A 15,251-nucleotide genomic window follows, 5' to 3' on the forward strand; every position below is an offset into this window, starting at 1 on the left:
TGGTCATGGTGAAGGCCTGACGCTGGAACCCAGGGAGAACAGAGGCTTCTGAGGGCTCCGTAAAGGCCCCCAGCCAAGGAGGGGTCGGTCAGGACCCCTCACTTGCAGAGCTGCTTCCCCAGACCTGGTGACACGTTACAACAGAGACAGCAGCTGAGGTTTATTACAACTTACCAGGCACTGAGCTCTGCCTTGTTACCACGCACTTCATTTCACTTCCTGGTCATTTGTTAGACCAGGGAACTTGGCACCCAGAGGGGAAGGAGCTGGGGGGCGGCAGGGCCAGTCGTGGACGGGTGCAAGTGACGCTCTAGATGCAGAACGAGGGCCTCCTAGGGGAGAGCTGGATTTTGAGGCAAACAGGCCCCTGGAGAATCCATTGTTCTCAGCTTTCCTGCCTCTGAGGTGGGTGTGACGTGAATGAACTCTGCCCATGATGACCACGCGTGTGGAGAGCCATCTGATGGCAGGACTGGAGAGGGTCTCCATCTCTGGCTCACCTTCCCTGAGCAGACGGGTGCAGGCAGGATGCCAAGAGATTCTCGAGGCTAGTGTAGTGGGGTGCCCAGAGCCGGGGATGGGAACCAGGTGGAGAGGGCGGAGCCTGGGATTGTGCAGGCCGCGGGGGTCAGGCAGCCTTCCCCAGCTCCCAGCCAGCCCTGCACCTTCCAGGTTTGATTCTGCTCCCGCCTCACCAGAGTGAAGGAAGGATGAATCGCAGAGGAGGCATGCACGCTTGTCAGCACCTCCACGCTCCAAGCCATCACACTGCTCTGGGCACACATCCTAGGGATGTCACAGGGAGAGCACAGGTCCTGAAGCCCACGCCTTGCCTGTTGGAAGGGCCCCCACCCAGGACTGATGGCCCAGGTGTGCCCTCTCCTTGGGGAGTGGGGCAGGACAGTTGCTTCAGGCCCCATGCACACTGGGTGTCTATAGCCTTCCTCATGAGCCAGACCACTGTGGTCGGGCGGTGGTGCAGGGGTGGGCACCTGGGCTGGGGGCCACAGAGTCAGAGCAAGTTGGCACTGTGAGGGGACAGTGTCTGGGGACCTCCAGAATCTTTCCTGAACACCAGGTGACCTCAGAGAAAAGCTCACTGGGACGTGGCATCAGGTAGGCTCAGAAGATGACCAGGCTGCCCTCTGACCCACTGCCGCGGACAGGTTTCAAAGGAGGGTCCACGTCCACAGAGGGCTGACCACAGGCCCCTGGTGGGAGAGGGCCTAGAGGGGACCCCAGAGCACACTGCCACGCTCCCCCAACCCCCATCTCTCTGCCCTCGGCCCACCCGGAGACCCCGATTCTGTGATAACCGCGCCTCTTGTGTGTGAGGGTCCCTCTTCCCTCCCCGCCCTCCCCGCCTTTCTCCTCCTCGTTCTCTGGGGCGGGGTGTAGACACCCTTTCCTCCATTCACCCCGGTCTCACAGGGACGCAGGCCCTGGTCCCCTCCAAACCTGGGGGAGCACTATCCTGTCCGGTCCCTCCCACCTGGCAGGTGAGACTGGAGTCTCGCCTCAGTTTCTCTCCCTTTGAAGGGGAAGTGACAGAAATGCCAGTCAATATGCAGTGGCTTTTATTGCTGGCCATGGGCATGTGGGTGCAGGCATGCGCAGCGGCTTCCAGCGGGGCCAGCTCCTGGTGTCCAGACAGGAGCTGTCCCCAGTGCCAGGAGGGCCCAGGGACAGAGCCAGGAGCAGGTCTGTGGTGAGGAGGCCGCTGCCTCTACTTCCAGCGCCCGGTGACCTTGGCCTTCCCGCGGGTCTTGGAGCTGCAGGAGAAGCAGGACCCCGTTGGAGGGGGACACGAGCAGGGGTCGGGTGGGGTGCTGAGGGTTGAGAGCTGCCCCAGACGCAGAGAGGGCAGCAGGCTCAGGCTGGAGCGAGCAGCGGGCGAGGGCGAGAGGAGAGGGAGGCCCTGGAGGAAGCCCGAGGAGGGACCCAGCACGTCGGAGCCCCGGAGGGGCGGGAGCAAAGCCACAGAGGGTGGCTGGGGGACAGGGAAGGCTGGACCCAGATACTCACACTTTCTGGTTGTCATTGATCCTGTTTCGGAGAACATTGATCTGTAAGAAAAGTAGGAAAGAGTCACATTGGAGAGCCGTCACTCAGGTCCCCGGTGGCCTGGGGGTGGGGCGCAGGGAGCTGGCACAGCCGCAGGAGGGGTGATCTCTATAAGCCACACAACTCTTCAAGAGGCCCTGGGGCCATCCTTGTTCCCATCTCCTTCAGCAGAGGAAATGGCAGAGGGAAAGTTAAGCAATTTGCCCAAGGACACACAGCTGGTGAGAGGCAGAGGCGGAAACCGCCCCAGGCTCCAAAACCCATGTCACCCATGTCACCGTCAGCTCGCAGTGCCACCTTTCTCAGCATGGTGGGACATGGGGACCCTGCTGCCATGGGCCTGAGCTACATCAGGGACACACAGCAAAGCTGACCCTGAAAGGGAAGGGAGGCCCCTGCAGGGCCGTGTGGGGGGCCAGTGCTGGCTGAGTGTCTGCCTTCCTGGGACCCCCACTAGTTCCCCCAGGACCCCACAAGGCGGTGCTCACTGCCTCCAACCTGTGCGCACACCTGTCTCCGTGCATCTGAGCTGCGGCCTCCCAGGCTTCAGGGCCTGTGGCCAGCCAGCAGGGAGGGACACCCCAGCCAGCAGTGAGTGGGCACTGAGCCCTGGGGATACAAGGCAGGTGCGTGGGGGGCAGGGAGAAAGGCCGCAGAGGGCGGGGGGCACATGGGCTGGCTCACTTCGTATTTCTGCTGCTTGAACTTCTCCTGCAGGTCGAACTTCTCTGCCTCTAGGTTGTAGATGCTCTGCCACAGTTCCTTGGCCTTCTCCCTGCTCAGGCCAGAGTGGGGATGGGGGGACTGAGGACAATAAGGACAGGCCCTCATCTGCCTTCATCCGGATCCTCACCCAGCTCTTCCCCACCTGCCCACCTGTTGAGAGGCACCCAGCCCACCCCGGCTCAGCACCAGGCCCACATGGCAGTGCCCTGTGCTCACGACCTATGGGAGCAGAGCCCCAAAAAGCAGTTTCCAGGCTCTCGGCCTCACGTGGAAAGGTGCTGGTTCAGGTAGTAAATGGCCATCAACTGTGATTGGATGGCCATCAGCTGTGGCTACTTGGCCGTCAGCTGTAACCAGTGAGCCATTGGCCACTAATATAACTGCCGTGGCTATGCTAGCAGCAAATGGGGGCTAGCAAGAAGATGGTGGTTGAGCTAACAAGCGCTGATTGCAGTTAGGATGGCGGGTTCCGGACAGTGTGGCTCCTGCTTCCTGTGTCTCCAACCCAGCCGCCAGCGAGAATATAGTGGTATGACTCCCCTATCTATGGCTACATGGCTGTTCCTTTTTGGCCTCACCATGTCCTGCGTTCTTATGTGGGGAGCGGGAGCAGAGACCCCGCCTGACACCCTGCATGACAAATGGCGCAGTGAGCAGGGTACGTGCCAGCCAAAGCTCTGCAAAGGGCGGTAGAGCAGTTTGTGTGTCTGAACACTCAGTCTCAGGAAGACCAGGAGGAGCAGCTGCCGGAGAGCTGGACCCCGTGGAGGGGTGGGAAGATGTGGTCGGTTCCCCAACCAGTAAAGGCCGGAGAAAGTGAAGGTCGTTGCGGCCCTGTGGGCTGGGAAGTGCTTGCTGAGGCCCTCACCCCCAGGTTGGGGAGGACTTGGAGCCCTTGCCCTGCAAGGAGGGCACACATTGTGAGGCTAACACACAGCCCTGGCAAATGTCTATGGACTATGGAGAATTCCTTCCATCCCTAATTTAATGGACCGCTTGACTGTTTGCTTGGGAACGTACCACCATGTAGTGGAATTGGCGGATTATGTTTGCTTTTGTGTCTTGACCGGCCGCCATCAAGAACATGTAAGCACCTTGACTGTGAGTCGCTGTTGTTCCAGCAGGGTACCCTGAGAGGCCCAGAGAGAGTGGCAGTGCCCTGAGAGACCTGGCTGAGCCCAGGAAGTCTGGCTGTGCCCAGAGAGAGTGGCGGTGCCCTGAGAGTTCCTGGCTGTGTCCGGGGAGACTGGTGGTACCCTAAGAAGCCCAGGAAGTCTGGCTGTGCCCAGAAGGACTGGTGGTGCCCTGAGAAACTCGGGCTGTGTCCGGGGAGACTGGTGGTACCCTAAGAAGCCCAGGAAGTCTGGCTGTGCCCAGAAGGACTGGTGGTGCCCTGAGAAACCCTGGCTCTGTCCGGGGAGACTGGTGGTTCCCTAAGAAGCCCAGGAAGTCTGGCTGTGCCCAGAAGGACTGGTGGTGCCCTGAGAAACCCTGGCTGTGTCCGGAAAGACTGGTGGTACCCTAAGAAGCCCAGGAAGTCTGGCTGTGCCCAGAAGGACTGGTGGTGCCCTGAGAAACCCTGGCTGTGTCCGGGAAGACAGGTGGTACCCTAAGAAGTCCAGGAACTCTGGCTGTGCCCAGAAGGACTGGTGGTACCCTGAGAAACCCTGGCTGTGTCCAGGGAGACTGGTGGTACCCTAAGAAGCCCAGGAAGTCTGGCTGTGCCCAGAAGGACTGGTGATGCCCTGAGAAACCCTGGCTGTGTCCAGGAAGACACTTTGTGTGAGAGAGGCGAGAGCCTGTAGGGGTGGAGTGTGGGGACAGAGCCCCAGAAAGCAGTTTCCAGGCTCTCGGCCTCATGTGGAAAGGTGCCGGCTCAGGTAGTAAATGGCCATCAACTGTGATTGGATGGCCATCAGCTGTGGCTACTTGGCCGTCAGCTGTAACCAGTGAGCCATTGGCCACTAATATAACTGCCATGGCTACGCTAGCAGCAAATGGGGCTGGCAAGAAGGTGGTGGCTGTGTTAGCAAGCGCGGATTGCAGAGAGGCGGATGCCGCCAGAGAGACTATAGTGATGTGACTCCCCTACCTATGGCTCCGTGGGTGTTCCTTTTTGGCCTCACCATGTCCTGCGTTCTTATGTGGGGAGCGGGAGCAGAGACCCCGCCTGACACCCTGCATGACACGACCCAACACCTGGGGCCGCCAGGGCAAGGTTCTGGGGACATGGTGGACAGGGAGAAGCCCTCTATCCCTGGACCGCATCTAGGCCAACCACCTTCTCACCACCTGTGTGCAGGGGCAGGTGAGGCTAGAGAGGGGAGATGCTGCTCCAACTGCAAAGCCAGGCCGGAAGCGGGCTGCACCTGCTGACTCCCACCTCCAATCCCAACAAACTCGCCCTGGGGCGAATCGTGAGGCAGCAGCGCTCCCTGGTGGCGGCGGGGAGAACGCGCCCTTGCGAACGCCCTCCCAGTGCGCATGCTCGCGGCCGCAGCACCACCAGCCCTACCTCAGTTGGTCTTCATTCAGGTGGTCAATGGCCAGCACCTTCCTCCTCTCCGCCAGAATCTTCTTCTTCTTTTCCCGCTCGGTCTGCCTCTTCCCACTTCTCCGCTCCGTCTGCAGAGGGTGGCAAACAGGGGCCGTTGGCTAGAGCACGTCCCCTCCTGTCCCCAGTCCTGCCCAAACCCAGTGGAGGTGGTTAAGGCTGCCGACCGCCAGGGTCTCACCCACACCATCACGGCCTGGATTCCCCGGAGAAACTGAGGCGCTGGCAAAGAGGGTCCATTTCGGCCCCTCTTCTTTTGCCTCACCAGTCTCTTCATCTTTCTCCAGGCTCCTTCCTCCCCTCCCCCCCTCCCAGGGAGCTCCCAAAACTAAGAGGAAGTTTTGTACCCACCTGCGCCTGCAAAGCCAGGACACCATGAGAGAAAGACCCAGAGAGAAAGATGGAGAAGGCGGCAGAGAGAGAGAGAGGGCAGGCACAGGGCGGAAGAGAAGGCAGAGAAGGGGAGAAGGGCAGGTGATGAGGTGCTCACTGTAGGACACCCCACTCACTAGAACCTGAGGGGCGCGGGGCAGGGCCATGCAGGAGTTTGGCTGTGTGGTCACCGTGGGGCAGAGGCAGGGAGCTGGCCTGGTTGACCTGGGGACTTTGCAGAGTCAATCTGACAGTCCCCTCCTCCCACGAGCACCGAGTGTCTAGTAGGTATGGGGCCTAGAAGTCAGGGACTGAGCGTGACTCCCAGGAATAAACCACCTCACATCGGTGAGGCTCACTTGACCTTAAAGCAGGCAGGGCAGATGGTGTCAATCCGCTTGTGCAAATGAGGAAACCAAGGCCCCCACCCACAGCTGTCTCCGACCAGGGCTCCGCCAGTGGCACCCGGCCTTCTGGGAGCTCCTGGGCACTGCTGACGCCAGGGGTGGGGAGTGGCAGGGGTGACCCGGCCTCGCCCACAGCCTCCAACCCCGCAGGGCAAGTGCCCACGGGGGCTGGCATGAGGAGGCCGCAGTCTCTCACCCCCAGCAGTAGGGAAGTTCCTCCTGGGCCCCAACATATAGTCTATGTGCTGCAGGGGACCCCTCGGGGCTCACGATCCATTGGGGCCCGAGGCGCACTGCTGCCCCTGTCACCTTCTGGATGTAGCCTCCAAAGTGCATCATATTGGAAAGAGCCTTCTTCTTGCGAGCCTCGTCCTCAGCCTTCCTCCTGCTCTCCTCCTCCTCCCGCCGGGCCCGCTCCTCCTGGTGGCAGGAGGTGGAAAGGAGCGGATGAGGAAAGGAGCGGATGAGGGGCAGGGGCAGGAAGCCTGGCTGGGGAGGGAGGGGAAGCTGGTGGTGCTCTGACGGATGAGTTCAGCTGTGCTCCCTGCACTGGGCGGGCAGCTTCCTGAGGGCCCTGCCTGGCTGGGAAGACCGTGTTTGTTGAACGAGTGAATAATGAATGAGTGAGTGAATGAGGTCCTGACTTCTGAGTCGCGGCTCCATCACCCCTGGGGCTGGGAGCTCCCCAAGGAGGCCTGTTGCTTGGCAGGGCCTCCAGCCTCCGCACAGGAAGAGGTCTGCTGGGGAGGAGAGGGGCTGGTGAGTCTCTTGCAATCTTGAGCTTGGAGGACCTGACGCTGCTGCCTCATTCACTGCGTGTGGAGCGTGGGGGGCGCTGGAGCGTGGGGGGCGCTGGAGGCCTTGGGCGGGGCCACTCACTGCCACGCGCGCCTGCCGCTCCTTCTCCCTCTCGCTCCGGATGCGCTGCTGCTCCGCCCGCTCGGCCCTCCGCTTCTCCTGAGGAACAAGGCCGCCATTGCGGGGGTGGGCGGAGGTGTCATCAGCAGAGCAGGGCCCCCCCCCAGAGGTAGCACAGGAACCCACAGGCGACATTCCCTGCCCCCTTCCTCCAAGGGCGTCTGCACTCAGCCAGCTGCAGGGAGGGACGAGGCAGACAGTCCCGGGACAGGTGGGCAGCACACAGGAAAACCCTGGCCAGATGAGGCTGGGCCATGCCAGGCACGTGCAGATGACCCACATGTGACGTCACTCGTTGTGGATTCGGCCTCCATGATTGAGAAATGTCAGGCAGCCTTCTCCTGTCTCCCATGAGTGAGACCTCTGACTCCCCACCCCCTACGCAGCTCTGGCAGCTGCTCTGAGCTCAGAGAGATGGTCTAGGCCCCAGCTGCCAGCCAGTGGGCTACAGCTCGTCAATGACAGGAAAAAAGAATCAAAATACCTCCCACCTCACAGTATAATAACGTGGATTCTAGTCACCTCACCCTCCCTTTGTACTGGGGGGCGCTGTGCCCAGTGGCACAGATGCAAGGGCAGGGGTGGGATTACAGGCACCGCCAGTCACCCCACAGCCAGGGCCTGGCTGGACGCAGCTCCAGCCATCAAGGAGGGTCCAGGCTGACAGGGCAGGAAGGCAGGTCTCCAAGAAGCCCCAGTGCAGCGTTAGGGTGGACTGCCCACTGCCAGTGGGGTGAGGGGCTTCAGGGAGGGCTGCCTGGAGGAGGTGAGGTCCAACGACAGAGGGCAGAGAACAGGGTGTGGCCTGGGGAGCACTCGGGTGGGAGCCGAGACACCCACAATCCTGTCTTTGAGGGAAATGAGCTCCTCCTCCTCCTTCTTCCTGTTTTCAAAGTGCGCCTCAATCAGCGTCTGCAGCTCGTTCAGATCCTTCTCCATTCGCTTCCGGTGGATGTCCTGTGAGGGCAGCAGGACTCAGGTAGCCATGGCCCCGAGCCCAGGGGAGGGACGGGCTGGCACCTACCGTCCGCCTCAATGCGTGAGGCCTCCGGGAGGGGCAGCTGTGGTCTGAAACCAAGATCATGCCAACCTGGCCTGTGCCAGACAGCGTTTCGCTGCAGCCTTCTCCCAGCCCATAGGTCATGAGCCCCCCTCTGATTGGGGGCCCTGGCGACCACCCCCAGCCCAGGCCTGCTGTCCCACAGCCACCACTCACATCGAAGTCCACTCTCTCTCCCCCGGGGATCTTGGGTGGTACCAGGTTGGGCATGAATGGCCTGTTGGAGAGAAGACGGAGCCGTGGGTCCAAGGGCCCTGCTTCCTGCAGACACGGCCAGTGCTGCCCTGCCAACTGCACCAGGGTCACACACCTGGGAGTCCCCTCAGCTCTCCGTGTGCTGTTTCATTCTAGCCTCACAATATCCCAAAGGAAGGTACCAGGCACCATCTGCGGGGAAGTCACTTGTGCAATACCACACAAGCCGCAAGTGGAGAGGCTGCGACAATGACATCTGTCGGACTCCAGGTCCCTGTGGCTGACCCCACATAATTTCCCAGGAGCCCCTGTGAGACACCAGGCCTGGTGGGGTCTAGTCCTCGGTGTCCTTATCTGCCCACAAGTCTGTGGGGCTGGAATGAGGGGCTGCAGTGCACACGCAAGTGACCGGGAAAGGGGACAATGCTGGACAAATGACACAGTTGGGACCATCTTGGGGCTCCAGGGGCTGGTCTCAGAGAGTCCCCTGAAACAGGAAGCCTGTGACAGTGCTGAGGTGCCATTACTGGCCCCTACCCCAGCACCCCCAGCTTCCAGGTAGAGTCACATGGTGCCCTGCACCTGCCCTTTGAAGTCACCATGCCTAGGCTGTCATGGTCTCATTGCTTGGCTCCCCTGAATTTTCTTCCCTTTTTCCTCCTCAGCCACAGAGGAGGGTGTTCCAGCCACCCTATGGAATAGGAGAGGGTGTCTGCCAGGGACACGAGTCCAGCCCTTTCCTCTAGATGAACACACTGCTCTCCATGCCAAGGCACGCAATTGGTAATGAAGTGTGGGGTGGATTTCAGGCAGAGCCTCCTCTTGTGCAGTGTACAACCTGTACAACTGTACATGGAGGTCCGTGCCTGCCACACCCCAGCCCACGGCCATGCCACACTGCACTCCTGTCCTGTCCTGACCATCCTCCCAGTGCCTCGCTGCAGGTGGGTACAGCTCACCTGGGCTTGGGTTTGGACTCCTCCACTGGGCCATCTGGAGGAGAGAAGCACACAGTTGCAGGGTCAGAAGGCCCCAGATCTGGTCCCAGCTCTGCCCTGATGAGCTGGCCACCGTGGGCCTCCATTTCCCCATCTGCACAGCGAGTCCCTTCCAGGTCTCTGGTTCTAGGAGCACCCACGAGAACTAAGCAGCAGGGGTTGCAACCCCCACACGCCCTCTCCTAGGGGCTCCCTGCGCTGTCTTGGGGGGTGGCCAAGTCCCAGCAGGGAACGCACTCTGTGTGGGGCTCCAACACCTTCTCTTGTTCCCCCGTCTGGGCTTCTCTCAGCCCCAGTGTGCACGGGGCCTGGAGTGAGGAGGGGCCAGGCCCCGCGTCCTCTCCCAAGTCTCTGCCTCCTGGCTGCCCCTGGACTTCCTGGGGGCCATGATTCCAAGCCCCAGCTGGCTGCCCCTCCCCTCCAGAGGCGTGGCTGGGACCACCTGGACCCCTGGTAAGGGCTGCGGTGTCCACAGCAGTGACGCACCACACGGACCAGCTATGCTCTGGGCCTTCACCCTTCAGGCCCCACACCCTCCGAGTGGCTCTGCCTGAGCTCCAGGTGCCTCGTGTGTGGACATGACCTCTGGGCACCCTGCCCACACTGGGGACCTGTCCCCCTGGGTAGCACCAAGGCAGCTGCTCTGAAATGAGGAGGGGCAGCAGAGCCCAGCCCCACTGTCCCCAAGCCCCGCCCTCTCCCCTCCTCCACGCCTCCCTGGGAGCCGCCTCCCCCAAAGCTGCTTGGAGGGCTTCTCTCCAACCCCAACCTCTCCCTGGTGCCCAGCGTTTCTCACCGTCAGCCTCCTTAGCTTCTGCTTCTTGTCTGTCTTCTAAACAGAAGGTGAGAAGTCAGTGAGGCCATGGTTCTAAGCCCAGGGCCCCCGCCAAGCCCCCCCCACACACACACACACACAGGCCCTAACTCAGGGGCGTCTGCTGGTTTCCGGGTCAAGGAGCTGTCTGTTCTCACACACATGCCCTGGGCCCAGGTTCCGCCTGGCGCAGAAGGGGCTCAGGGTCAATCGGATAGTCGACTGCTGAGGCCCGGCCCAGACAGGAGGTACAGCTGGCTGCACAGCTGAGGAGCATGGCGGGTGCGTCTTTTCCCGCCACTGGAATGGCTGTGGGGGCTCTGGCACCCCCAGCACCATGGCACAGCCCCCGGCACCCTCCCCAGAGCCTTGCCTTCTGCGTTGGTCTCCTCGGCCTTGACCTCACCGTCAGCCTCTCCTGCTGGCTCTCCTTCTGCTGCCTCTCCTTCCTCTGCCTCTTCTTCGGCTGCCTCTTCCTGCTCTGGAAAAGTGACAGACGCAGTGAACGTCAGGGCTGTCCGCTCCAGGCAGACCCCAGAATGAGAGGGTGGAGTGGGGGTTGGGGACAGCCAGGCTCCAGATGAATGCCAGGAGGAAATGACCGGCCCCTCACCCCACCCTGGACAGGGCCCTCAACCAGCCTGGCGCTCAGGACACAGGGAGAGAAGCACTGTGAGAGTAACGCTGTGTGCTGCGGGCGTCCTCTCTCCTGCCCAAAGAGAGAGCTTCGCACTGGCTCTGTTTCTCTCCTGGAAGAAGCAGAGACCCTGGAGTGCCCATCAGCAGGCTTAGTGACACCGTCTGGACCCTGCTGTCCCATGGTCATTTACAGCAGGGACTCAGCTCAGTGCAGGCCAGGCCGTCGCTCCATGGAGCCCAAGCCATCACCACAGTGGAGAACAAGGTCATTAATTCACAGCCAAGTCCTACGGGGTGGAGCAGGCAGGTGGCTCCCAACTCCAGGGTCTACAGGTCAGACCTCAGGCCCCCAAACCTGTCACGAGCTGGCCCGTCCTCCAAAGCAAAGGAAGACCTACCATATTGAGAGTCTGTGCAGGAAACAGCAGACAGTGGAGTCAGCTGCATTTTTGATTCAAAAATTATTTCAAATACCTTCCGAAGTGTTTAGTGTTCCTCAAAAACCAAGAGTGAGTGACTCCCTTGGCACTCTCGGTTTGCCACATACCCCTGGAACAGCCTTAAACATGCCAAAGGCTCCTGTTTTCCACAGAAGGCCTGGGGAGCAGAGGGCAGCTACTGAGCCCCTGGCTCTCTCCTGAACCTTCATGGAGAAGGCCCCCCTCACGTCCACACAGCATGTGCTGAGCCTTGAAGGGCAGGTTGACCTGGCTGTGGTGAGAAGCCTGAGGGGCCTGGGTGCCATTCTGGGCCATCTGGGGGCGGGGAGGGGACCAGAGTGAGACCTCAATCCCTCCATGTGTGAAGTGTTCAGGGGGGTAGAACGGGTGGGGTGCCCTCAGTGAGGTACGGGGCACAGAGCTGAGGAGAAAACTGGGATGACACATCAAGGAGCAGCGTCGGCAAAGCCCTGTGGGTCAACCCGGGCTCTGCAAGGTGGTTATGCTTTTGTGCCCAGGTGGGACGTGTCGGAGAACTGAACGCTTTCCTAATCCAGCCCGAAACATTCTTAAATTGGATGTGTTCAGATGTGCTCATGGGATTTCAGTTCCTTCTCCTAAAATAGCTTATCACTTAGACGTGCATGCTGAGGACTTAAGCCTGAAATGATACGACGTCTGGGAACGAGTCTGGATGTCTGCTCTGAAGCAACCGGGGGAGAGAACACTGGCCGGAAGTGGGTGACTTTTGCAGCTGAATGACGAGTGCATGGTGGGTGGGGGGACATTATTCTGTTTTTGCTACTTTTCCACGCATTTAAAACATTCCGTGGTGAAATAAAAACATTAGAGGGGGAAAAAGCAACAGTAATTCATTGGGGAAAATGGTGATCCTCTCTGAACAGAATGGCAGGCGGTGGAGACAGGTTTAAACCTTCTGCCTTAAACTTGAGCTGCCAAGGTCAGGACTGACCCCACATAGGAGCCAAGGTCATAGAGGAGCTTTGCTCAGGGGAGAGTGAGCGGCAGACAGACAGGCTGATTTCCTGGGGCTCCCAGGAATACTGGGCTCCTGGGGCCTCCGTCCTCCCTCCATCTGCCCACGCGCCATACCTTCCACAGCTTCTTCTGCCCCATGGAGAAGGTCACGGCCAAAAGAGAGGAAACAAGAGGTGGGTCAGTTTCAAACCAGGCTGTCCTCTGTCCAAAGAGTTTACAGGTGTGTTCTTACCTTCCTGCTCCCTGAAGGGCACAAGAAGAGATGGTCAGGAGCGTGCAAACACACACACACACACACACACACACACACACACGGGACTTTTCCTGAAGGTGACCCCATTTTTTATTCCCCTCTCTGCCTAATGGGGTTCACGCTCTTTGTCCGCCCTACAAAGCACCCCACCTGGCGCAGCTTCCCGTCCAGGGCCCCTCCAAGCTCTGCTTCAGCCAGCTTGGTCTCCTGCATTCTGCCCCTCACCCCTCCCTCTACCTCTGAGCCTCCCCAGGCTGCCAGGTGGTTCCAGGGACAGGTGGGGGAGGGGGGACAGCACTGGGACAGGACACCCCGGACACTCACCCGTCTAACTCCTCTACCACTTCTTCCGTGTCAGACATGGTCTCTGCTCTCCCTCCAGAAAGAGAAAGATGTCACGGTGAATGGAAGGGAAACCTGGCTCCCTCAGCTCAGCCAGGGGATGAATCGAGCCCCTCGTCAGCCCTGGGACCTGCACTGAGGGGCCTCCTCCGGCACCCACGTCACAGCAAGGGTGACAGTGGTCCGGGTCATTCTTGCCCCAGAACAGGCAAATTGGAATTTCATTGCTCCGTTCAAAACATGAACTCGCTAAACAATGTTTCTAAAGCTTCTGGACCTCTCCATCCTGCAGAGTGCTCAGGGAAGCAGGCGTTACCCACCCCCCCATCCAACCCCCACTCCATGTGGTCTGTCCGTCATGGCCAGAAGTTCCCCGGGGGAGCAGTCACCTGGCTGTGGTACGACCACAGCATGGGATAGTATTCAGCGACAAAAAGGAACAAGCCAGTGCCACACACAACACCCTGGGTGGCTCTCCAGGCAATTATGCTCACGGGGGACAGCCAGCTTGGGTGACTCCATTTCTAGAACAGCCTTGAGATGGGACAGATTGGTGGTCCTCGGGGGCTGTGTGGAGGGCGGGAGGGAGGTGGGCGTAGTAATAAAAGGAGCACGAGGGCTTGGCCTTAGAACCTACCCAGGTGCAAGTTGCGTAGAATTTCACACACACACAGTCCCCGGAGCTGGGGAGAGCTGAGTAAGGTTGCACAGTAACAATGTCTACGTCCTAGTTGGGGCTTGTAACATAGTTGCACAAATGTTACCACAGCAGGAACTGGGCAAAGCGCCCCAGGTCCGTGTCATCAGGGTGAGCGGCCAGAGAGCCACCAGCCCAGAGCGGGTGGGGAGCCTGTGACAGAAAAGCACTGCCCGGGCCCCAGAGGAGCGTGTCTGAGAACTGGGTGGGTTGCTCCCTGCCCTGGAAGGAGTCTGTCACCTCAGGGAGGAGGGAGGCGTTTCTCAGGGGGCTTGTGCACAGCCAGCCTGGCGTGTGGGGACTGCGGCATCCTCTTCCCTCCCACAGCCTCCAAGCCACCGGGCCTGGGTCTGGGTCAGAGGAGGGAGCAGCAGCGTGGATGCTTCCCCCTGCTCCTGGGAGCACCACCCAGCTCCCAGAAATAGCCTCCCGGCCACTTGGAGGTCACGGCCAAGTCAGTTGGCCAAAGGCAGAACTGAGGAAGGGGCAGGTGACAGACAGAGCTGGGGACAGAATAGGAGACAATCAAGAACCTGGCAGAGCAAGTGTGACAATGTCCCAAAGCAACTGTCCTTGCAACCACGCCCCACCTGCTTCCAGACTGCTTTCTGTGTGACTCCCACACAGCCAAGAGCAGGGTCACCTTCCTTGGGGACTAAAGCAAACACAATAGATGGCAGAAATGACACTGGCCGTGGGGTCAAAACAGCTGGGTTTTTTGCTGTGTGACCTTTGTCCAATCACTTAACCTCTCTAGGCCTCAGTTATCTGTAAAACAGACGAGCTTCAAGTTCTAATCTTGCAGAAAGTCTCGGAGTTTCTAAGGAACGTAACCCCATCCCTCAACATTTGTCCCCAACGTTCAGCTGGGATTGTCCTAAGCCTGAGGCTGTTAGTCCATCAGGAGAGCCACGAGGCAGGGGAGTGGAAGCTGCAGGAGGGAGGGAGGGGGCAGTGGGCAACTTGATGCTCTGAGACGCCTCTTCTGCCCCAGGGCTTGCCCTACAAGACAGGTCAGAGGAGGAGCTCAGGACGTCAGGTGGCCCAGCTGCTCGGGGCTTGGAATGTGCTTGGAATTCCTGACACTCCAGGCAACCCCTTCCCCAAATATTTTCTCAGCCTGCCTGAGAGAGGCTGGAAAATCAAGGGAATGTTTACCTCCCCAAGGTCCTGGGGGGGGGGGGGGCAGCTAGACTCAGGGTTAACCCCTAAGCCAACAAGCTGGGCTCACAGACCCGCAAAGACCTCCCAGAGGGGTTCCCCAAGTCCCCAGTGCTGCTCAGCCTAACACTCTGAGTCTGGGAGTTTGGATGAACTTCACCACCAGCTGGGAGAGGCCTCCGGGTCCCTGGCAGCTCTGGACTGTGGTCCGTCTCAATGCTCGCCGGGCAGTTTCTGCGTTTCTGGAGATGAGACTTGGCCCCAGGACTGTCCTGCCTGATATGGCCAGTCTCGCTCGGTTCTCTGAGGATAAAGAAGGACCTGCCTAAAAGCTTGTGGGGGGGACCCTCAGCTGGGGGGAAGGGGGCGAACAATCTGGGGAGTCCCTGTTGTATTTAGGGCAGGCAGAGTCCCAGCGATGACCTAGTCCCTTCCACCGAGGAGGAACCTGAGACCCAAGGACGGAGCTTGTTACCTAAGACTTACCAACTACCTAACGTCTTCACTGGCAGCTCTGGGACTCAAACCCAGTCTCCAGCTGCTAACGGAGCCTTTGAGCCTTTGTCCTTGGAGTCCCACCCCTGTAACGCCTCCTCCAAAGCGTGGCCTCCT

General features: G+C 60.0%; 1 protein-coding gene across 2 annotated transcripts; it reads right to left on the reverse strand.

The window, feature by feature from the left end:
• Positions 1-1,560: 1,560 nt before the first annotated feature.
• TNNT2 (troponin T2, cardiac type) lies at positions 1,561-14,585 on the reverse strand. 2 transcript variants are annotated; one of them, XM_074317108.1, is made up of 14 exons: positions 12,764-14,585; positions 12,419-12,429; positions 12,301-12,315; positions 10,482-10,589; positions 10,091-10,126; positions 9,256-9,289; positions 8,258-8,318; positions 7,882-7,998; positions 7,003-7,080; positions 6,433-6,543; positions 5,306-5,415; positions 2,749-2,839; positions 2,026-2,066; positions 1,561-1,772 (listed from the first exon to the last, which is right to left on the reverse strand). In XM_074317108.1, the coding sequence occupies exons 1-14, from the start codon at positions 12,799-12,801 to the stop codon at positions 1,727-1,729; spliced, it is 897 nt and encodes a 298-aa protein (XP_074173209.1). In that variant the 5' UTR covers positions 12,802-14,585; the 3' UTR covers positions 1,561-1,726. The 2 variants fall into 2 exon arrangements, with proteins under 2 accessions (XP_074173209.1, XP_074173208.1); XM_074317107.1 differs by lacking the exons at positions 12,301-12,315; positions 12,419-12,429; positions 12,764-14,585 and having other exon boundaries at positions 10,515-10,583.
• Positions 14,586-15,251: the final 666 nt, after the last annotated feature.

Source organism: Rhinolophus sinicus, linkage group LG12 (assembly GCF_036562045.2).
Source record: "Rhinolophus sinicus isolate RSC01 linkage group LG12, ASM3656204v1, whole genome shotgun sequence".
Lineage (NCBI taxonomy): Eukaryota > Metazoa > Chordata > Mammalia > Chiroptera > Rhinolophidae > Rhinolophus > Rhinolophus sinicus.

Bases quoted from the DNA above. Each gene is read 5' to 3' on its own strand.
- TNNT2 (XM_074317108.1), bottom strand. From the start codon at position 12,801: ATGTCTGACACGGAAGAAGTGGTAGAGGAGTTAGACGG. The intron at 10,127-10,481 runs GCAAGGCTCTGG...CCTTCTGTTTAG, and splicing joins CGAGGAGACCAACGCAGAAG to AAGACAGACAAGAAGCAGAA. The intron at 7,999-8,257 runs GTGAGTGGTGGC...CTGCCCTCACAG, and splicing joins GAGAGAGAGTGGACTTCGAT to GACATCCACCGGAAGCGAAT.